Source organism: Labeo rohita, unplaced genomic scaffold (assembly GCF_022985175.1).
Source record: "Labeo rohita strain BAU-BD-2019 unplaced genomic scaffold, IGBB_LRoh.1.0 scaffold_240, whole genome shotgun sequence".
NCBI classification, from domain to species: domain Eukaryota; kingdom Metazoa; phylum Chordata; class Actinopteri; order Cypriniformes; family Cyprinidae; genus Labeo; species Labeo rohita.
This window is the reverse complement of record NW_026128660.1, coordinates 48,379-73,279: the sequence shown is the minus strand read 5'-3', so window position 1 is coordinate 73,279 and position 24,901 is coordinate 48,379. Positions and strand designations below refer to the sequence as shown.

General features: G+C 34.0%; 2 protein-coding genes across 4 annotated transcripts in view; one reads left to right on the top strand and one right to left on the bottom strand.

Annotated features, from left to right (window-relative positions):
* LOC127159656 (uncharacterized) overlaps positions 1–24,901 on the top strand; it is an 83,496-nt gene that overhangs the window by 11,882 nt on the left and 46,713 nt on the right. The window lies entirely within an intron of this gene.
* Positions 11,428–22,309, bottom strand: LOC127159655 (uncharacterized). Of its 3 annotated transcripts, none has more exons than XM_051102441.1 (8): positions 22,125–22,176; positions 14,778–14,876; positions 12,832–13,179; positions 12,519–12,742; positions 12,054–12,374; positions 11,769–11,978; positions 11,579–11,669; positions 11,428–11,481 (listed from the first exon to the last, which is right to left on the bottom strand). In XM_051102441.1, the coding sequence occupies exons 2-5, from the start codon at positions 14,821–14,823 to the stop codon at positions 12,345–12,347; spliced, it is 648 nt and encodes a 215-aa protein (XP_050958398.1). In that variant the 5' UTR covers positions 14,824–14,876; positions 22,125–22,176; the 3' UTR covers positions 11,428–11,481; positions 11,579–11,669; positions 11,769–11,978; positions 12,054–12,344. The 3 variants fall into 3 exon arrangements, with proteins under 3 accessions (XP_050958398.1, XP_050958397.1, XP_050958396.1); XM_051102440.1 differs by lacking the exon at positions 22,125–22,176 and adding an exon at positions 15,031–15,155; XM_051102439.1 differs by lacking the exons at positions 11,428–11,481; positions 11,579–11,669; positions 11,769–11,978; ... (2 more) ...; positions 12,832–13,179; positions 14,778–14,876 and adding exons at positions 19,273–19,475; positions 19,610–19,706; positions 19,873–20,260; positions 21,676–21,776 and having other exon boundaries at positions 22,125–22,309.

Sequence of the window (24,901 nt, the reverse complement as noted above, 5' to 3'; positions counted from 1 at the left end):
CAACTACTGTTAACTAATAAGAGAGTCAGATTTACAAATCAGTAAGTAATAGCACTCAGTTTTGAAAGGAAAGAAAGGACGTGACATGCGGCCAAGTATGGTGACCCATACTTGGAATTTGTGCTCTGCATTTAACCCTTCCAAATGCTCACACACAGTAGTGTGAAGTGATGAAAACATTGCTTTTTAACATTGTGGGGACCGATTATTGCTACGGCTGCAGCACCCAGGGAGCAGTTGGGGGATCGGTGCCTTGTTCAAGGGACTCACTGCAATCGTGGTATTGAGGGTGGAGAGGGCACTGGTTATTCACTCCCCCCCCCCAAGCATGTAGATGTTAACCAAACTGTCAGTACACATTCAGTTGTCTGTAAGTAGCAACACAAGATCATTTCAACATATATAAGGATACTTACTCCTGATCTTTTGCTTTTGCAACTATTTACAAGAGTGCTGTACTAACTGTTTGTCGCATATAAGTTACCTTTCAGTGGACAGTAATTATACTTTGAGGTACTTTCAGCTGTTCATCTGTGGTCACATTAGGCCCATTAAAATGAAGTGAAAATGTAAGAAATGCTGTTGAATGACTCTTACATTACAGCTAGTCAGTGGATGTTCAGCAGACAGTCAATAGACAGTTAGTACCAACACTAAAAATGTTTGATTTAAGACTAAGAAGTATATATCTGCCAAATGGGAAAGAAACAACAGTCATCACGTTGTTCAATCAGCTGCGTTTAATGAACTACTGTCAAGGAAAAAATAAAAGACAAGAGAGAATCAAACATAAAAAAAAAAAAAAAAAAAAAAATTAGCCTGTTTTCAGAAAAATAAAAATGTTTTTGTACAGTAAAATGTTCCCTTCAGTTTGAAAAACACTGTTGCAAACCGTTAAAGAAAGATAAACACTTGCAAACAAACTCTTAGCAAATAGTAAACAGAAAACATTCTTCATTTTTTAACACCTCACTTACTTAGACAAAAAGGCAAAAGTGATCCTTTCTTTTTCCATCGATAGCACTTTTTTTTTGTACATCTCCTACAATGTGTTCTCTGCACTTTTGAGTAAACTCAGCTAATTTCCCTGGTGTGAAGCTGATGCTGTTAAACTGCTCCCTGTCTGCAAAGTACAGCTCTGCAATTGGAGCGAGCTGGGCCACTGCATTCCGTGAGACACCTTCTCTTTGGAAGGCTTTGGTCATGGTTGCTCCACGTCTTGTCAGCTTTAACAGCTTTTTAGAGCGATGTATGACATCACAAATATTGTTAGCTGAAAAACAAACTAAAGTGAACACCTCAATGACAACGATACCCCCACCCAAACAACTTATTTAAAAAATACAGAGCCATATGTTTCTTTGTGTTCTATAAAAAAGTTTTTAAGCCTGCCTTCAAATAATTTATTGACAAGGATATTATTTTTTCTAACTATATTATTTTAACTAACTTTTCTTAAAAAGTATCTTATCAATCTGAAAACATATTTTTTGGGGGGGTACTAAGAAAAGGGGAAAAAGTATGCTGCTCTTGAGACCATCTGCTTTGTACAGAAAGATCTATGACTTCTGTTATATACTTGTTTTATATACTTGCGATATACTTGTCAGTATATCGCATATCCTATTAAGTTAAATCACAACATATGAATTACTTTCTTTTCATGCACAAATATATCTTGAGTAATACAAATTACTTCGGTCCTGGAATGTATTATTATTTTATTTTCAGTTCAGTTGTCCGTAATAATATGAAAGAATACAATGTTGTTATAGTGCCATTGTAAATATTGTACAATTCTAAAATTACGAGATTAAAGTCTGAACATTTCAAGAAAGTGTTCTGTTTTGAGAATAAAGTCAAAATTATGAAAATTAATTTGTAGAAACAAAATAGAATATATTCTATAGCCTATTGCATATGCAAATGGCCTGGATTGGGAGCACTGGGAAAAATTCAGCTTCTCAGTCTCAGCTTTCAAATTCTGTCAGTTTTATAGCGAAATACAATCAATTTGTCTTACAATAATGTGTTTTTCACGCTCTTTAATGAGGGTTTCTACAGATATGAAATGTAAGACTTTTTAAGACCTTTTAATACCACCTTATATGAAATTTAAGACCTAAACCTGTAATGGAAATACACATTATATTACATAGAAAGAAAACTAAATATTACATAGAAAGAAAACTACATTTCATCGCGGTCATAAATTGTATTTATTACTACTATATACATTGAACTTTTCATATCAGCAGATAATATTCCATACAAAATATTCCCATAAATGTACCACATTACCAAGATTTTTGGTGGTGTAAACTATTTATTCTGAAGCAATATTTTCATCAGTGTTCTATCAGCTTTTACATACTTAAATCTGCCCTTTTTAACTTTTGAAACATATCACCTTTCATGTCAAATTATTACAAGTTATCATTAAATTCTATAGGGCTTTTACCAGTCAAACTAAATAATTTATGCTTCAAATTTAAAACTGCAATGAATAATGTTATGAGAATAATGTTTTAAATACATTTATGAATATACAAATAAGAAATGTCGGAGGGAAAATGCATATTTTTAAACATACCAAACTACCAGTAGCTGGTAGTGAGTCACTTAATGAGTGAGTCATTGAGTTATTTCAACTGATTCCTTCAGAACGCTGAATCATTTAGCAGCAAAACACCGTCTAGTGTTGCTTGGGGAATGTGCTATACTTCTGCTGTGTTCCTTGTTTGGAACTATTCTTGTTGGTGAAACAGAACAAAAAAGTAAATATTGTGTCTAAAATGTAAGTAACTTAAGTACTTGACTATTTGTTTATTAAAGTAAAGTCAATGTAACACTTGCAATCGTGAGAATGTTCAGCAAAATAGCTCCCTTGGTATGTTACTGAACTATGATGTTATAAATAAACAACGCATTTTGAATTTTTACCTCAATGTGTTTCTTCTTAGTTTCTTTATGTGTGCTGTTATGCTCGTTTGTTTTTAAGTCTCTCACATAGACACAGGCAGCGCAAGTTTGATACCAGAAATACACTATCCATTATCAATCATTGTTTTTTAAATATATTAAAATAAAAATCATTCTTTTTTTTCGATGCTTCGAAGGTTATTTTTTGTCTTACTTAAGTTTTAGAGAAAAAAAAAAAACTTTGGACTGTCCAACGATTGTAAACAGTCATTAGGTCCGTCAGACTAAAGATATTTTAGCGGTAGTGTGACAAAAAATATTTATCGATTTTGAATTTAAGACATTTTAAGACTTTTTAAGGCCTTTTATTAGGAAAATGCTATTTAAGACTTTTTAAGGACCCAGGGTCACTGTTTAATGTGGTGTGACAAATCGCTGTGTTCGCCTCAGTTTAAGCGGCATGTGAATCAATCTTTCTGATTACAATCAGTCATTCGTTTCATTACGTTAGGCTATGCTGTTTTTTTCATGCCTTCTGATGTTTCTTCACATTCATATCATGCTATAACTTGAAATAAAGAGGAAAAACATATTTATTTCGCGATAAAACTGACAAATTGAAAGCTGACCTGTGCTATAGCTATTAAAAGCAACAAAGCACAACATTATTGCAATTATGGGTGGCTGGAGCGCTACAAATGATGAATGGGTTTGATTACATTAAAAATATATATATTTCCAATTATTTACTGTATTATGCCATGAATAAAACAGCTTGTGAATTATTACCATTATATACCTCAGAAAATACATTAACTTGTGTCAATGAGTTGGAATCCACTTCAACCTTTAGAATGTTTTATTGCTGTTCTTAATTAAACTCATGTGAAGAATGAAAGGTTGGATGCCACAGATGTTTTTGTGGAACAGGTGGTGGAATTTTCACTAAGAAAACAGTAAGCTATAATTTAATAAAACTAAAGTCTCATTGTAATCGAAAACGTGAGCGATTAACGTGAATACAGAGATCTGTCACGGCACATTAAAGAGTGTAAAAGACAATTTGTTTTTTAAAAGACAAGTATAATTAATCATAATTTGCACTTACAGACCGCATAGGCACTAATATTATGAGATTTTGAATTTAAAATTTAAAACACAGAAACATTAAATGTTTGAAAAAAAAAAAAAAAAAAACTAAAATGATACTTTTAAAAATGGGACCAAAATTACCAGTCGGTGGGAAGAAGTCATTTATTGAATTGATTCATTAAAAATGGCTGATTCATTCAGGAGCGAAGTAAGAAACTGTTTTTATGAATAAATTAATGAATCACTGCTCAACGTTCAAAAAACGCGAGTTCATTTAGTAAGGAAACACTGCTTTGTGCAGAGAAGCACAACATGGTTTGTTTACAACTATTTTCCCGAAATAGTGCAAAAAGACAATATTTTCTGTACAATTTAAATCACTCAATATTAACTTATTTTTTAATTTTGTTGCCCTGACACTAAGTAAAGTCTGCCACGGACATTGCTAAAAGCAATCTGTTTATATAATCACTCTAAATGTGTGTGTCCTAGAAAATCTGCACATATAATACCATGATTAGAAATCTATATTTGTTGCTATACAGCAACAATATCATTTTGACAGATGGTAAGATCGCTATTATGAACTCATAAGCTATAAGTTATAGATACCTAAAGCAGCTGCATTATGCTGTTTAAGTGCAAGTTTAATAGAAATTATTTTAATGACATAAAAACATTTCGACTTTATTCTCATTATTCTCATAATTTCAACTTTATTCTACAAATATTTAGATTTTTACCCTCAAACCTAAATAAGCAGTCTTCCTCAAGAGGGCGCTTGAGAAATGTACCTCGTGACAACGCCATTGGTGCAGACAGAAAAACAACTAAATAATAATACAAATAAACTTCACTATAATTGAATAGCAATTAAATATTATAGAAAAAAAACAAACAAACGAGAGTGTATATATATAATTTTATTATTTATTTTTAAATATTTTTCCCCCCAAAACATCTGGCGTCAAAGTCCCGCCCATTACTGGATTTGTCTTTTAGTGCCTAGAATTGTAAACAGAAATCGCGCCAACAGAGCTCATTAAGAAAAAAACAACACCAAAAAAAAAAAAAAGAGGTCATGCAAGAAGTCATGTGGACGAAGCAGGAAAAGCATAAGGACCAAGTCCATTTTTCCCATTCCCATGCAAGCCTTTTTAGTTGGATGAAGTATATTCACAGGTAAGTTTATATTGTCTGTGTTCTCTGGTGCCGTTTCCTCCTCAACTGTCTGCACATTAAATTTTTAATTCTGTCCTTTTACTGCAATATTTTATTGCATTGTGTTTAGATTTTCACAGGGTCTCCATATGCGACAGGTGGACATGATGCTAGACATCTCAAATATAGTGCAACCCTGTCCAAGATGTCCATGAAATTGTGACATGTATGTGTGAGAAGTATGCGGAGGCTCAGGAAAAAAAGAGGACAAAAAGTTGGTGAGCTCAACATTTGTGTACACATTGACGAAAGCAAGTTTCGTCAGACGAAAAGTAAGCCGTGACCTCAGAAAACATATCTGTTCTCTTCAAATGTGGATGTGTACACTGTAAAGTAATTTCCATTTTATAGAAAATAACTGATTTTTTTTTTTTTTTTTAATGTTAAATTTTAAATTGTAGTCAAAACTCTAAAATTATCTCTAAATTAACTACTTGGCGGTTAATTTAGACATTTGCTATTAATTTATAGTGTTCTTTGTCTGTTTGATTACATCATTATTTGATCTTTACCATGCATCTCTGCCATATGTACATCAACTTGACATTGTCATCACTAGTAAGCTACTACTAAATATATTGTAAAAACTTTAATTTGCTGTAAAGTTGCTTTGCAACGATATGTATCGTGAAAGGCGCTATACAAATAAATTTGAATTGAATTGTGTTATGACAGTGATAAATTACAGTAATTCACTTTTTTATGCAGAAAAAAGTACTGTTTTACAGTACTTTTTCTGTTTTCTAAAATTACAAAAATAATCTGTAATTAATACAATAACAAAAACATTAGATGATAAAAAAGCCAAATGACTGCCAGCAACAGCTGCCCAACAAAAAGTAAAATATCTTTATTTATATAAGATGAAAACACTGCTAAAGGTATTTCGTGAATTATTATGATCAAAGACCTTCACTGTTAAAAAAATAAATAAACAAAATGTCACATGACTGGCAGCAACAGAGCATTAAACTAATCTCAGCATCTTCACTCATTACAATCCAATCTGACTTTATTTCTTTCACACAAAGCTTTGTATTAAGAATTAACAGAGTTTCAGTTTACTGGTTTAGTTGGGCTGTTGACCCTTGACTTTTTAACATCAGTTTTTCTCTGGCTGCTGTAACTGTGTTTCCAAAGCACATTTCTCATAGCAAAAATTGCAAGAAAAAATCAGATCAGATGAAGTTGGTTACTTATTGATGAGGATTCAATCATTATATAGTGGCCTGATTCACTGATCTCATCCAGAGTCTTCTTTCTGAGTGTGTTAGCTGTTAATTTTGGATTATTTACAGGAGTCATGTGATGTTATGACTGTTAGATATTCAGATTTTTTTTTTTTTCATTCATGATATAGAAATTGGTTTGAGCTGTCTTTTTGACTCACAAACATCAAGAATCAGCACATGAATCTCAGCAATAGTGACATTTAACAAAACGCTTTTTTGACTTTAGTAGATTGTTTTTTGATGTTGAGTGTTGATTTGTTTTTCTGAATATTTTGTGCATTGTCACTCTTGTTGAGGTTTATACAAAAACGCATAATGTCTGCGTGAATCTACGTGATCATATCCAAATAATTGCTGCACTTAAAAACTTTCAAAATCATCAATAAGTAACCAATTTTACATTTTACAAATGTGCTGCAGAAACACAAAATTACAGCAATCAGAGAAGATCTAGCGTTAAAAAGCAAAGAGTTAAGAGCCGAACAAAAGCAAACGCTTATCTCCACAATGGTGACTTCAAACTTTATTATTCTCAATAAACGTAAACTTCAATAATGACTTTTTGTATGAAAGTCAGACTGGTTTGCAATAAGTGAAGATGCTGAGATCTAAAAAGATCTGTTTGTGTTTTGTTCTGTTGGGATTTAAAGGGTTTCTGTTTTTTGCTTTGTGGGTTACCATTGTGCTGAAGAGTAGAGTCTGTGCTTCTGAAGACCAAAAAAGATTGATATGCTGCATTTTTGCCTTAAAGGCAATAACTGTGTAGTGATTGATGCAGTGATAGTTTCATTAGTGCATGTGTGCTGTTGCTAGCTAGTTTTTGTTTGGCAGCAGTTTCTATCAGTCATTTACCGTTTTTTTTTTTTTTTTTTTTTTTTTTTTTTCTTATGATATTTTAACCATTATATTATAAAATATAATGTTATTATAAAAAGATTATAAAATCTATTAATAACAAATGTTTGGCACTCTGTGCTGCCATGCATTTTACTATTTTTTTAAACATTATTATTATTATTTTTTTTTTTACAGTGTAGACAAGACACAATATTGTTACATTGCTCTAATAAAAGAATTTGAGATACTGAAATAATTTTTGTAAGACTAATAATAACATGGATTATTACAGGCCTGTCAGTTGACCTAAAAAAAGTTATTTTGAGTCTAGTGCTTTTGACTTTTATAAAATAAGAGTGTGTAAAGAATAATTTCATTTATTCTTTTTTCAGTATGCCAGAGGGCGTTTTGGAGGTGCATGGAGAAGGAAAAGCTGGGTATTCGGAATGGTTGAGATTTTGCCCTCACGAAAACCAGTACTGTGGTTGGTGGACAAAAGGGACAAGACAACCCTTTTGCCAATCATAGAAAAACATGTTAAAACAGGCAGCATCATTCATAGTGATGAGTGGTGTGCATACTCAACTCTTTCAGAGAGAGGATACCAACACCACACAGTGAACCACAGCATTCGTTTTATTAATCCATCGACAGGAGTACATACACAGAACATTGAAAGGGCATGGGCAAACTTCAAAAGGGAAGTGTGGAGAATGCGTGCAAACCGGTCAGAAAAGGCTCTCAAAAACCATCTAATATATATAGAATGGACTTACTGGTTAGGCAGAAGATACAGACGGAATTCTTGGAAGACTTTTGCATGATATCAGTCAGTTCTATCACTGACTCAATTTCTTTTTTTTTTTTTTTTCTTTCTTTCTGTCTTTTTTGTTTTGTTTATTTAATGTTTCTAACCTTGTTGTGTTAACTTGGCCATACAAAATTTCCATGTTGTTTTTTTTATTTTGTTATATGTATATATATATATGTGTGTGTGTGTGTGTGTGTGTACAGTATCTTGCCATGTAAAAAAGGCTTTTTCATTTCATGTTGTCCATAGTAATGTTTTTTTAACATTTTTGACAACAGTTCATTAAAAGCAGTTGATTGGACAAAGTGATGACTCTGTTATTTCTTTCCCATTTTGGCAGATATATACTTGTACAGTGGTGTTGTTGTTTTCTTGTTCTTAAATTGAACAATTGCCAGTGTCGGTACTAACTGTCTATTGACTGTCTGCTGAACATCCACTGACTAGCTGTAATGTAAGAGTCATTCAACAGCATTTCTTACATTTTCACTTCATTTTAATTGGCCTAATGTGACAACAGATGAACAGATGAAAGTACCTCAAAGTATAATTACTGTCTACTGAAAGGTAACTTATATGCAACAAACAGTTAGTACAGCACTCTTGTAAATAGTTGCAAAAGCAAAAGATCAAGAGTAAGTATCATTATATATGTTGAAATGATCTTGTGTTGCTACTTACAGACAACTGAATGTGTACTGACAGTTTGTTGATACACTGGTTAACAGCTACATGCTAACTACTAAAACGCTCTTATTTTGCTATATAAAGGTACTGAGAACTTGTTGAGGATTTGTTGCATGTCTGCTAATATGCTGTTGAACATCTACAACCTAAATTAATAACACATTGATAACACTTTACTGACCAAATGTTTAATAGCTGCTTACATGTTATAGACATTGTAATGATCGCTACGGAACATTTAATAGACAATCTACAGATACTACCTTGATGAGAGTAAGTAAATATGCAACTGCAAAGTAATTTATAGTCAGCAGACTATCTATAGGGGGACCATCAAAATAAAGTGCTACCGAAATTTTAGGTCCTATGTAACTTCACTCTGTCCCCCTAAAAGGCTTAAGATGACATTTTAAATGCAATGAAATAATAGATTTACCTACATTACATGTTGCTGTTGTTCTCAGATATTAGTTGTCGTTTCTGTGATCTGTTTTAGAAGCTGCTGCAGACTCCCTGATGATCTTATTTCCTTCCTGTTTCTTATTGACACACTTGAAAAAGAAGTCTTTTTTTAATCAGAGAAAATGATACTAACACTTCAGAAATAGTTTACCATCAAATTCAAACTCAACTAGTCAGTATGACCAGTTTAAATAATTATTTATTTTAAAAGAGATTTGCATTTTTCACATCTCTGTTTTCTTTTCCCTGTTTTCCTTTTTTCTTTCTTTCTTTCTTTCTTTTTCTTTTTAAATCTAAATAAAGAAAATGTATTTAAAATGCATGCCAGAACAGGGAACAGGTTTAAATAACAGTTCAGATAATTTTATATATTATCACACACACACACACACACACACACATGCACAATATTTCATAAGTCAATAATTAAAGAAATCATATGTTTTTAACAATAACTTTGGTAACAGGAAATTAGACATTTTATTTTGTTTCCACCAAATTCTGATCAAGATGCAACAAGAAAATTCAATTAAATAATGCTTAAAAGCTTAAAAATGTACAGCTCCGATCTTGAAGCACTGAAGTCTACCAAACTATGTTTCAGCAAGGCACAGCATTGCTTGGGCCTAAAATATTAACATAAATTCTTGCTAATCAGTTTTTCCACATATTACATTGCTTTATTGATTTTGCTGTGCATTGTCACTGTGGTTACAGTTCATCCATTGAAATATAAAATATTAATACAGAAAAGGAATCATAAGTTCAAGATAAACAGAAAGGTGAGAACATTTTATTAAAGTGGATTGTTAAAGGATCTTTAGAGAATAAAAGGTTTCTTCATACATTTAGCAAATTTTAAAGCCTGGACTATTGTTTTGTTTTAGTTTGTTTGTTTATGCAGACTGACAGTCAATGATATGTCACTGTCTATGACATCACTGTATCACTGATGTTGCTGCTGACAGTTCTGACTGTTGCTAGGTGATGATGTCACAATGGAAGAACACAATGACATCACTCCAGCAGCTCTGATGGACAGACAGCAGATGAACAGATGTGAAACAGCAGATTCTGACACAGACAAATAGAAACACATTAAACACAACTACAACAATGTTGCTGCCACTGCATCTCTTATATTACAGTAGATTCAATATATATTTAACCCCTTTAAATGAACATAGTTAACAGACACTTAATAAAAAAAAGTAGTAATGACTAATTATCACTAGAGGGCATTTTCTCTGTGATGAGTGACATGATTAAGAAAGATGGAAGCAGCCGCTTTGCAAAAATAGTATGGAAAGAACACCAAATCATTGATCAGTATATACAGTTGAGATGTTCGTTTATTTTAATGTCATTACAATGAGCAGAATGTAATGTGGAGAGGGAGACGAGAGGAGAGCGGATCCATACGCAAGGTTTTATTATTGGGATGAGACAAATACATGGTCAAGCAGGCAGGGTCAGAACAATAACAAACAGGTATGTTGGGGAGAGGCATGAGAGTAGTCCGTGAGGCAGGCGTGGGTCGATCAGCGGCGAACATAGTCCATGACGTGAGACAGAAAGGTAATCCTTACAACAAGCAAGAGTCCAGAAGGCAGGCGGCGAGACAGACGAAAACGAGGTAGCCAGGCGAGAATACAAAACTAAGGGAACTCAGGAACAAGGAAACTAGGAAACTGAGGAAAAACACAGAAATGTTAGTGCTAGCACTGTTATTTTAAACGCAACTGACACAGTTTTCCACATAACACTACACAATACTCGGTCACTACCCAGTGAAAGTCCGGGGAATTTATAGGGTTTCTGATTGGCCACAGGTGTATGGCGCAATCAGCGTGGTGGATGATGGGAGATGTAGTCCGGGGTGTAGAGCAACAGTCTGTGTGTGATGATAGAGCGAGAGCGACATCTGGTGGTGAGCGGACCGCAGGTCACGGACCAGATTCATGACACAGAACATAATTTTTAAAAGGTTATAATGTGCAGAGATAGTTTATCAGCACTGATGTCACTGAAGTCCTTGTCATGTGAAGAAACAAAAAGTTGATAATTTAGCAAAGCAGATATGCTATTGTGCCATTTCAGCTTGATCTGTTCATTTAGAAACCTGCATTAGGGTGTTTATCCAGGTTACACATAATTTCTTACCTTCACTTTTGTTTTCAGTTTGGTTTTGAAATAAGATGCATTTTGAAGAAAAACCTGTTGAATCATAATTCAAACTCTTAAAACCTGAATACATTTAGTATATTCACTGTATGTCATGCAATTGTGAATAATCACTTGATCTTTTACTCACCACATCCACAGAGCTGCTATTATGAGAAACTGAGGTAAAAACAGCAGCAGAGTGACTGTATAATGGCTGAACACTGTGCTGTTCACTGGATCTTTACAACACAAAGAAGTGAATCATGACTATCAGAGAAACCACCTGAATGCTGTAAACATTTGACACTGAAGCACATGTATCATGAGAGATGTGTTACCTCCTACAGCACAGGAATACTGTTGAAGCTCTTCATTGCTGACTGAGTCCAGGTACAGCTTGTTGACTTTAGTGAATCCATCTGTTACCTGTCGTCCGTTCTTGTACCAGATGTAAGTATGTTTGTCTTTCAAAGTGCAATTAGTTGAACAGCTTAAAATCACTTTATCTTTCTCTGATACAACAGATGTGCTGCTGTTTATCTGTGTACCTAAAATTAGTTAAAGTCTATTAGAAATTATACATGAAACATTTTGAAAATAACCAGTTTATCATGATCAGTTACCTGTAACAGTAAGAATGACTCCAGGTGATCCAGAGTATTGGTCTAAGTCAGTGATGATCCTGAATTGATATTCTCCAGAGTCGCTGATCTTGAGATCTTTGATTCTCAGTTTGTTCCCCACATACTCCACACGACCAGCAAACTGATGCTCCTCACGCAGATCCTTGAAGTCCCAAGATGGACCGTAATGCCAGAATGTTTTATTTACAGTATGATCAGAGGGATGTGAGTATGTGCAGGAAATGTCTACTGTTGAGTTCACCAAAGCACAGACTCTTGTAGAGGTGTAAGTCACATCCCAGCAGACACTCTGAGAAACACCTGAAAGAAACACAGATTAACATGCAAAACTCACACTCATTTTAAAACATCTGTTTAGATAAACTTATGTATGAACAAACAATTTTACATGTTATTCCATTTACAGCTACAGTATATAAATAATGTTTAATATTTGACACTCACACACAGAAGAGGAAGGATGTCTATGGTCTGAATAAAGAGAACAGGAAAAGCTGCCAGCATTTCTACTGTGTGATACAAATATGTTGGGGACTGTGTATATGTGAAATGCTGTCCATCCTTCATCCAGTAATACCAAACTCCAGAAGTGCAGGAAGTGTCACAGGTCAGTTTTGTTCTCTTATCTGTCGGGTCTGTAGACACAGGATTCATCTTCACCTGCAGGTCTGAATAGAGTAAAGATTAAAAATTAAGAAACACTTCATCACATCAAATAAAAACAGCTGAACTGAACAGAATCTGGACTCAGTTTCACCTGTGACTGTTAGACTGACGGCTGCTGAGCTGAGATGTTTAACTCCATCATTCATGATGAACATGAGCTGATATTCTCCAGAGTCTCTCTCTCTCACGTCTGATATTGTGAGTGTTGAAGAGCTGCTTGAGATCTGATGTTTCACTCGTCCTGAGTAGTCTGAGTCTAAAGTCAAATCTTCAGGTTCATTGTTTTTTCTCCAGTTTGTATTTTGTTTCTCACTGAACCAGAACACAGTTTTGATGTTGATGTTGGAGTAAAAGCACTTCAGTGTCACTTCTGTCCCCTTCACAGCACAAATACTCTTTTGATTACAGGTCACAGAGAGCTGGTCCAGTGTTACAAAGCCTGAACAAGAAAACATTATTGAGATGAATTATGAGAAATCCTCTATTACAGCAATTCAGACTCACCAATCTACTGCTCACAGTCACTCAACCACATTGCTTTATTTATTTATTTATTTATTCATTCATTCACTTGATTTATTGATTGATTGATTGTCAAAAAGTACATTTTAAGGGGTCATAAAATGCAGTTTAAGATTTTTATATTATGTTTCAATAATTATATTAATAATTATATTATATCAATAATTATATTATGTCTCAAGCTAAGTTTATAAAGTTTTAAAAATGTGAACAAAAAATATTTCAATATTTGTAAAAATTATAATTTTCCATCCTCTTGCAGAAATAGAAGCAAATGCAAATGATTGTCTGTCTTTATCACACTGTATCCACACGCTTCTTTACCACATGTTGTGTGTTTTAAAACTGAAGATGGAAAGCACTGTAATAGAGCCGTATATGTTTGAGTCAGATCCAGAATAAATTGAAACACTCAACCACAATGATTACAACAGTCTGTTTCAGTTGTATTTGTTTTTGCTTGTTTAATTTTCTAATGCTCGGTTTTTGAGCTTTGAATTTCAGGTTTTTGGAGGTGCAGTTTCTTTACATCCACTGACAGAACAACGTCTGAGTTTGATAGTTTTACTCGACATCTTTATCCAACAGCAGTATCGTTTGTATGATTGATGCACAGACATGAGTTGCTCAAATATGCTTCCTTGATTACATATGATGATGACACATGCTATGGAAGATGTTGAGAGGAAATTGCGACATCATGATTCTCACAATTTCAATTCCAGGCATTTCATGTGTATGAGAATATTTCAGATTTTTAACTGGGTAGTTCTAAAACTTGCAGTATGTTTTTATTATAGAGTAATCTCTTGTGTAAATGTGTAAATATCAGGAACATTTTGATTCTCCATTTCATGACTCCTTTAAATGTATCTATACACACACTTTTTTAACATGTTTAAATAGTCAAAAAATCCTGCCCACATGTTGAGTTAAATTAGACCAACATTCAGACTGATTTTCAGACCTACTGGACACTTAATTCATCTGATCTAAAATAATTTTAACTGTTTCAAAATATAGAGCAACAATGATCAAAGTAATCACTCTGTGTGCATGTGAAAGGGTAAAACCTTAAAATACTACTCTGTCATTAATGAATAACTACACAGAAACAAATGACTAATGCACTTTTACAGTTCTACCAACTACTGTTAACTAACAAGAGATCAGAATCACAAATCAGTAAGTAATAGCACTCAGTTGAAAGTGGTAGTTCATTATTAGCTAATCAGTAACTACTAGTTTTTTTCTTTATATTAAATACGAAATGAAAAAATAGTAGTTACTGATTAGCTAATAGTGAACTACCACTTCAACTGAGTGCTATTACTTATTGATTCATTAATCAGAGTTTCTTGTTAGTTAATAGTAGTTACTAAAATGTTAATAGTGCATTAGTCATTTGTTCATTAATGATGGAACAATATTCTAAAGTGTTACCTGTGAGGGATAATTAGAGCCACTTTAAATGAAAACATTACAGAGGAGAAAAACACACAGTAATGGTCAAACCTGGAATGAGCAGCAGCAGGATCAGCGCTGAGAGTCTGGAGTTCATGATCTTCACTTTGTGTAAATTCACATACAATGAAAGACACAGAGCTGATCGACCTGAAAAAAAAGACACTCATTGAGTTTCATTGTGACACACTTGAGGGGTCATTATAGACAGAATCAAAAATACATTAAACACTTAAGAAAGACAGGAAGACAGGCTTAAAATGACATTTTAAATGCAATTAAATATTAGATTTACCTATATTACCTGTTGCTGTTGTTCTCAGATATTAGTTGTTGTTTCTGTGGTCTGTTTTAGAAGCTGCTGCAGACTCCCAGATGATTGTATTTCCTTCCTGTTTCTTACTGACACAAAAAGAAGTTTAATCACACAAAGATGATGCTAATGCTTTACAAATAGTTTACCATCAAACTCAACTCAACAAGTCAGTATGACCAGTTTAAATGAACATTTATTTGCATTTTTTTTGTTTGCAAATGTTTTTCTTTTTTTCTTTCTTTTTTCTTTTCATTTTCAGTTTCAATTAATATTAATTAATCTAAATAGACAAAAATGAATTTAAAATATATGCCACAATAAGGGAACAGGTTTAAATAACAAAGCTGAAAATTTAATATACTGTATTGACCTGAATATAAGATGATTTATTTTTTTTCTTGGAAACGCATCTGAAAAAATGCAGTCGTCTTATATTCAGGGTCTAGACCAGGGGTGGGGAACCTTGATACTCGAGGACCGGTGTCCCTGCAGATTTTAGCTCCCACCCTAATCAAACACACCTGAACAAGTTAATCAAGGTCTTTAGGATACAGATTGTTATTTATTTATTTTTTTTTTTTCAGGGTTGGAGCTAAACTCTGCAGGGACATCGGCCCTCCAGGATTGAGGTTCCCCACCCCTGGTCTAGACTTTGACATGTCAATAATACACCCACAACAATAGGTGGTGCCAAAAACGCTTAAAAGAAATGTGCCAAGATACAAGTAATGTATTGTTGTAATGTTAGAACATCGCAATCAGTACAAAAACAAACAAACAAAAAAAAACTTGAGTCCTGACTGTTGTGTTAGGTGCAGAACCTGGATTTTTTCCATTTGTTGACATGACATGTCCCAGATGGTAAATCAACATTATTTGTTGACCATCTGGAATCACATTTTGATTAACCAATTCAGATATTTATTGAAAAAAATAATTTTTTATTTTTCCAAATTAAAGAGAGAATATTACAATCTTTGTTTGGTGATTGTTTTGTACAAGTTTAAATTATACATCTATCAAAAAAAAAAAAAAAAATTATTTTAAATTTTGTATCAATAACTTCCTGGATGTACTCAAGATTAGATTTTTAAATTAAAAAATGTTGTTCCATTTTCAACAAAATATGTTGACACATAAATGTTCAAACAAAATCAGGATTTTTCTGCAATCATGTTAGCCTGAAGTACTTTTTTTCCTCTGTAAATTAGTTTAACCTTTTAACTGTCACTTCCTATCTTAAACATAGACATAAAAAAGCACTATCCAAAGTTACATTTTTATAATTCATGAACGAAAAATCCATATTATTCCCTCTGGTCTTGTGTTATTTCACCAAAACTTTGTGGCTTATGCTTGCTTGATTTATGTTAGTTAGGGTGACCATACATCCCCTTTTACCCAGACATGTCCTTTTTTTTTTTTTCAGGGGGCGAGGCAAACGGGTGATCCAAATGGACAGTTAATAGCCCAAACGAGGGGCGAACAGAGTCTGAAACGGCAAGACAAAAGGTAATCCAAGACAGGCAATAAATCCAGGGCAGGCTGCAGACCGACAAGACGAGAAGAACCAGGCAAGGATCTGGACACAGGAAAACAGACTATGAACAAGATTTAACTACACTAGGGAAATAGCAAATCCACTGAGCGGCTCCATAATGTAGCTAACACTAGAGGAGTGTTAAACACTAGACAATACTCGGGCCTGAATGATGGTGACGGCCTCTTATTTATACTGTGTGTGATTGGCTGCAGCTGTGTGCGTAATCAGTGAAGTGAAGCATGGAAAATGAGTGTAGTGTAACAGTCTGTATAGTGCGAATGTCAATATGATGCACTGACTAATTCTATGAATAAACAACTCATGGTCGTCACTGAAAAGAAAGATGGCTATACTGGTCACTTTTACATTTAAACGACATAAAAAAAGTTTATTTTTATTTTGATATGTTGTTTTCTAGTTTTATTTCTATAAACATTATTGTATATCATTTCACATTGATATAAATGAAGAAAAGTCCTATCCAAATCAAAATGTCAAAATCAAAAATCTAATTTAATTTTTTTAACAGATCTGACTTCTGAAATCTGAATTCCATTTATAGCTACATTATATAATAAATATTGTTAATTATTTGACACTCACAGTGTAAAGAAAAAAAAAAAGGATTAAAAAAACTTCATTACTGTTACGAATCTGGTCGGTGTTCTGCGGACCGCTCACCACCAGATGTCACCCTCACTCTACTTACACACACACACAGTCTGTTGCATTCCACCCCGGACTTCATTACCCATCAGCCACCACTCGTGTCACCCGCGTCCACCCGCGTCCAAACAGAGACTGTATAAAAGCCCCGGACCTTCCCAGTACACTTCACGGATTGTTGTGATTGAATTGTTGTATTGTTAGCGTTTTCCTAGTTTCTTGTTCCTAGTTTCTAGTTTTTGTTCTCCCGCCTGGTTATCTCGTTATCGTCTGTCTAGCCTCCTGCCTTTTCGGACTATCGCTCTTCTTACTGGACTATTCTCTCGTCTCGCCTCCGACATCCCTGTTTACTGTTGTTTGACCCTGCCTGCACGACCATTTATCTGTCTCGTCCATATAATAAAAGCTTGCAAGTGGATCCGCTCGCCTCACGTCTCTCACTCCCTGTAACAATTACATGTTAAATAAAAACAGCTGAACTGACCAGAATCTACGCTCAAAAAGACACTCACTGAGCTTCATTCTAACACACTTCACACTTAATTTGTCTGTTATTATAGTTCATGCAAATGAACAACTAAATAAGTAAAAATCAGGGTTACATTTTATGACCTGGTTATACAGTGTAATTGTTAATTTAAGTACTGACCAGTATTGATTAACAACACATACTTACTACAGGGTAAGTGTTAGGGCTTGATTTAGGGTTATTGCATGTAATTATGCACAATTTCCTGTTACTACTATAGTAAATACATGTAACGTGAAACAAAAGCACTATTGAAAAAATGAAGTCTTACCAAAATCAGGACTACAGTCATTTCAATGTAAGGCTTAATTTAAATTGAAAGATCAGATATACTTACATTATATGCAGTTGTGTTACAGGTTCTCTGACGTTAGTTGTTGTTTCCACTGCCTGTTTTAGAAGACAAGCTGACACTGTGGGTCTTATTTCCTTCCTTTCGTCAAAAAGAAACTCTTGAAAATGAAGTCACTTATTGCCTTCAGCCTAAATGAAGTCAGGTGTGATCACACTTTTTAAAGTGAATGTTCCAAAACAGGGTTTTCACAGCAATGCCACAGAAGAACCAGTTATTGAAAACAAGAGACAGTTCTTAAAATAAACATTTCTAAACATTTTAATAATATAAATAAGCTTTTGTGCAATGGAAAGATTGCATGGATGCTAAAGGTGAACCATAAATGCCAATAAATAACCTTTTTTTTTAAGTGGTGGTTACTGAAAAACTTTTATTTCACATACATTACCAAAACCGTGTGTAGAAAGATGTGTTTATCTAGCAAACTAGTTATGTGGCACTGTTTGTTTTTATATATGTATATATATTTTAGCAGTAAGAGAAAAAAAGCTGAAAATAACTCAACAGGATCTATGAACTGAAGGCACAGATTATAGGCCTTATATTTTAGCAGCAAGATTTTAAAAAAATCAACAGGATTATGATATAAAGACTGCGAATGGTAAGGTTATTTAATATAATCTTTCCTTTTTTTTTTTTTTTCAGTGTGACATTTTTCTTTTTCAGTTCACTCATGTGGCATCTATTTAATTTATTAAAATCTAGATCATCTGATAAATGACAATCTAAATATAACATTATTAATCAAATATTGGTCAAATAAATTAATAAATAAAAAAAAAATATAAATAATAAATTAAAAAAAAAAAAAAAAAAAGAATATTAACGTAAAAATTAACATGGTGTAATAAATACATAATATACATACAAGTATATGGATTTTGTGCTTTGCAGACTAAAAGTAATAGGATATAATATTCTGATTAGATTGTAAAGACCAAAGCAAGAATAAAGTAAATCATCTTCTCTTAGACATTTTCATGCAAATTTTTATTTGTTTGTTTTTGGAAACATACTGTATGTTTAAAAATTAAACATTTAAGTGATTACATTTTTTAAAATAAATAAATAAATAAATAAAATAAAATAAAATAAATAAATAAAAATAAACAAACACTATATATCTATGGGTATCAATTGAGTCACCCACCAAAACATTTATTTATTGGTAATTTTTGTAAAATATTTTTTAAAACTATGTCAGATACATTTCATAAGCATAAGAAAAGAGCAAAAGCTTACAAAACAATGTTGGGTTGGTGAGTACAGGTGTAAGGTTCATCTGAACTTCACAGCAGCATAATGAACATCATCTGTGGTTGAATGTACAGCAGTAGGAGCTGATGATGTGTTCATTGTGTGAGACAAAAGAATTGTAAAAAACAAAATAAAACTTCACATTTAAAAAAGGCAACAAACTATGAATCTAAGCTGCAAACCAGCTTGTTGTTGACTTTGTTGTTGAAAATTGTACCTGTACCACAGGACTCCTATGAGTGTAATAATCAGCAGCACAGACAGTATGATTACAGTGATCAGTAAAGCTGTGCTGGACTCTGGACTTGCTGGATCTTCAAAAACATGAAGCATGAGACAAGCTCAGACACACTCAAAGAAAAATGAGACATAACTAAGATACACACTTATGATATTAAACATTAACAAAATATCAAATACTTCATCTGAACGCTGCAAACATTTGACACTGAAGCACATGTATCATGAGAGATGTGTTACCTCCTACAGCACAGGAATACTGTTGACCTGTGAGATTCACCTGTGACTGTCAGATTGACGGCTGCTGAGCTGAGATGTTTAACTCCATCATTCATGATGAACATGAGCTGATATTCTCCAGAGTCTCTCTCTCTCACGTCTGATATTGTGAGTGTTGAAGAGCTGCTTGAGATCTGATGTTTCACTCGTCCTGAGTAGTCTGAGTCTAAAGTCAAATCTTCAGGTTCATTGTTTTTTCTCCAGTTTGTACTTTGTTTCTCACTAAACCAGAACACAGTTTTGATGTTGATGTTGGAGTAAGAGCACTTCAGTGTCACTTCTGACCCCTTCACAGCACAAATACTCTTTTGACTACAGGTCACAGAGAGACGGTCAAATGTTACAGAGCCTGAAAAAGAAAATGATGTTGATGTTATTGAGACAAAGTCTGTATACAAACAGAGGAGAGATTCACGATCCAGTTTTCACACAAAAGGATACAAATAGTTCCTGAATGTCTCCTCACAGATCTGCTGTTCAAACCCGCCTAAACCACATCACTCAGTTTAGTAAATAATTAATTTGTCTGTACACCCACCCCTATTTTTAAAGAAGCATGAATAGAAAATCCTGCCTCTGAACTAGAGAACATTAGACAGCAAGTTGAATTAGACTAACCAGCGTAAAATAAAAATAAAAGTAACTCATTCAGCTATATTGCATTTCACTGTGTGGCCCTTTAGACAGTCTAAATAATAAAGGGGTCATAAACTGAGAAACCAAAATTCCCTTGATATTTTGACAAGGGGTCATTATAAACACTTGTTGTTTCAAAACTGAAAACTTTCTTGTTAGTCTAAAAACAGCTTATATTGAAACCAACCTGATGCAATAGTTTGTCTAAACACTGCCTCCAGAGAAGATGATCAACGCCTGTTTCTACATACCTGTCTGTTCAGCCCCGTCCACCAATTTGCACATGTAGTGTAAATAAGGAGAGAGGCAACGCAGGTTTACGCAGAAACCAAATGATAAAGATTACTCCAAATACAACAAGACTCTGTGCAGTGCCAGTTTCGGGAAAAACACTGTGTTTGTATTGCCTTCCTTCTGATCCAAATGAACTTTTAATAAAGTCCCAGACTGCATCAGTAAGAACTTGGTCCTTTGTTCTCTTCATTTTACCACAGATTTGTTCACAAACAAAGCACAGTTTGACACAGGATTTTTAGAAAGATTGAAACTAAAAGACGAGGCTGTGCTGACTATATTGGATCCAATAGCAATGTCGCACCACACAAGCGTGAGTAAATGTTTTTAATATTCAGTCACTATTGCTTATTGTCTTTTATTACAGATAGTTTGATATGTACTGAGTATTTATGTGTTTTAACCTAAATCACATAAGCATCGATCTATGAGAAATGTAGGCTGTCAAACTTACATTAGCATTAGTCAGTCGTAGCAGTGAGCGCTTACTTCCGTGTCTACAATCCACCACATCTATTCAAACAGAGTGTTCTGATGAGGAGGATTTAAAACAGGACAGAAAATAGCCTATTACTTCTAAATTAAACCTTTTTTGATGTCAAATATTTGATGACATTATAAGGGCACCTCAGAGAACAGAACAAATTATTACAAAAGGCAGTTCATGACCCCTTTAAGCATGTCGTTGTGTTTCCCTGAATAAAACTGTCTATCATAATCCATTTGAAGTGCAGAAATCATGTCAAAATAAAATTCACCAACAATCTCTGGACGTTACATTCTTCCTTAATTACTTTGGACAACAACAAAACTATAATCAAATAACACACAAACCTTGAATGAGCAGCAGCAGGATCAGCGCTGAGAGTCTGGAGTTCATGATCTTCACTTTGTGTAAATTCACACATACAATGAAAGACACAGAGCTGCTCTTCCTAAAATAAAGACACTGAGTTCTGACACACTTGACACTTAATTTGTCTGTTATTATATTTAATGCAAAATAAATAAATAATAAATCAGGGTTACATACTGTATACTTGTTGTGTAAGTACTGAGCAATATTAATTAACAACATGTACAGTACTTACTATGGTAAGTGTCAGGGTTTGGTTTAGGGTTATTGCATGTAATCATGTATAATTTACTGCTATTACTATATTAACAATGATACTGTAAAATAAAGTCTTGCCAAAACTAGAACTACAATCATTTCAGAAAGATGCTTAAAACTGCATTATAATGTAAAGCTTAATTTAAATGAAAAGATTAGATGTACTTACATTATATGCTGCTGTGTTTCAAGTTCTCTGATGTTAGTTGCTGTTTCTACTGCCTGTTTTAGGTGACACATTGACACCCCACGTCTTATTTCCTTCCTTTTGTCTAAAGAAAAATTCTTGAAAATGAAGTCACCTATGGTCTTTAGGCTAAATAAAGACGGGTGTTCATGTGTTCACACTCTTCAAAATACAGGTTCCAAAATGGGGTTTTCATAGCACAGAAGAATCAGTTCTTAAAAACAAGAAACATTTAAAATAAACACTTTAATAATCTAAGTAAACTTTTTCTACTATCCACCTTTGTTTTTGTTTTGTTTTGTTTTTTTTGCTGTAGGTGCATGCACAGCCATTTGTTAATGTTATGGTTGTGGCTTCTGATCTCATCTGGGTCCAGCTATTTTTAGCTGTACAAAGCAGCTTGCATCACTGCATGATATTGCAAATAGTGTCTTAGAATATTATTTTAATGTATTATCTTAATTATGAACACTGGTTTGTAGTGCAAACAGGTTTACCGGTTATGCAATGGAAAGATTGCATGGATGTTAAAGGTTTGTCATTGAACCATAAATGTAGATTGAGAACCTTCATTTTATATATATATTATAGAGTTAGAGAGTTGGCTGTATGGTGCCGTCATAACAACCTGGAGCTCAACACGCTCAAAACAGTGGAGATGATCATAGACTTCAGGAGGAACCCCCCTGCACTCAGCCCTCTCACCATCATGGACAGCACTGTGGCTACAGTGGAGACATTCAAGTTCCTGGGATCTGTCATCTCCCAGGACTTGAAGTGGGTCACTCACATCAACTCCATTGTAAAAAAGGCCCAACAAAGGTTGTACTTCCTTCACCAGCTAAGATAGTTCAACGTACCACAGGAGCTGCTAAAACAGTTCTACTCAGCCATCATCGAGTCTGTTCTCTGCACATCAATAACTGTCTGGTTTGGCTCAGCTACAAAATCAGACATCAGACAATTACAGAGAATAGTTCGGACTGCTGAGAGGATTATTGGTGGTCCCCTGCCCACCCTTCAAGAACTGTATTCATCCAGAATGAGGAAAAGAGCTCAGAAAATCACTCTGGATCACTCACATCCAAGTCATCATCTGTCTGAACTTTTACCATCCGGCCGGCGCTACAGAGCCCCAAACACCAGGACAACCAGCTACAAGAACAGTTTTTTTCTCCAGGCAATTCTCCTTATGAAGAGTTAAATGTTCAATAACTTTTTATTTATTAGTTACCACCCCCATCCTAGTGCATCCCTGCATCTCTACCTCTTTCTATTCTATTCTATTCTATTCTAGTCTATTCTGTTCTCTTCTGTTCTATTCTATTCTATTCTATTCTATAGCACAACTGTACATACCACTTATTTATTTATTCTCAATTTATTTTTCTAATTTTTGTGTATTTATATTTACATATGTGTATTTTATTCTCAGCTTATTTTTCTAAGTTTTGTCTAATTATATTTACATATGTGTATTTTATTCTCATCTTATGTTTACTGTCTGTATGTTGTTGCTGTCTCTGTGTACTGGAAGCTAATGACACTAAAACAAATTCCTAGTATGCGCAAGCATACTTGGCAATAAAAAAGATTCTGATTCTGATATTAACTTTAGTAACAGAAAATCAGAAGCTGAAAAGAATTATATATTTTAAATTAATTAATTAATTTAATTTAATTTAATTTATTTTTTTCAACTGCACCAGAAGACTCTTTTTTTCCTCCTCCATCTTCTGAATTGAAGGCACAGGATTATGGAAAAAACGATGTGAAGGCTAAAAAAATCAACAGAGGTATGCCTTTAAAACTGCACTTGGTAAGGTTTCAGCACACAGCCTTTAAAGTTCAAATCACTCATTCATGTTCAGTTAGAGCTGCTGTCAAAGAGACACACGTGAATCATGCAAGTTCTGAAAAATAAATACTTGTAACAAATAACAGCAGCTCACTAGATGTCCCTGTAACCAAACTGCCAAGATACTCTCAGGACAGTTTATGAAAACATTCATAATGGCTCACAAACCCATATAGCTTTACACCAAATTAACTAGTTTTGTACATTGATATGTCACTGTCTATGACATCACTGTATCACTGATGTTGCTGCTGTCAGTTCTGACTGTTGCTAGGTGATGATGTCACAATGGAAGAACACAATGACATCACTCCAGCAGCTCTGATGGACAGACAGCAGATGAACAGATGTGGAACAGCAGATTCTGACACAGACAAACAGAAAGACATTAAACACAACTACAACAATGTTGCTGTTAATGCATGTCTTACATTATAGTAGATTCACTTTTCTTTACAGTTTGGTTTTGAAATGAAGTGCATTCTAATGAAAAAACTTGTTGAATCATAATCCATACTCTTAAAACCTGAACACATTATAATGTTTTCATTGTATGTCATGAAATTATTAATAATCAGCAGATATTTTACTCACCATATCCACAGAGCCACTATTATGAGAAACTGAGGTAAAAACAGCAGCAGAGTGACTGTATAATGACTGAACACTGTGTTGCCTACTGCATCTTTACAACACAAAGAAGTGAATCATGACTATCAGAGAAACCAACTGAATGCTGCAAACATTTGACACTGAAGCACATGTATCATGAGAGATGTGTTACCTCCTACAGCACAGGAATACTGTTGAAGCTCTTCATTGCTGACTGAGTCCAGGTACAGCTTGTTGACTTTAGTGAATCCATCTGTTACCTGTCGTCCGTTCTTGTACCAGATGTAAG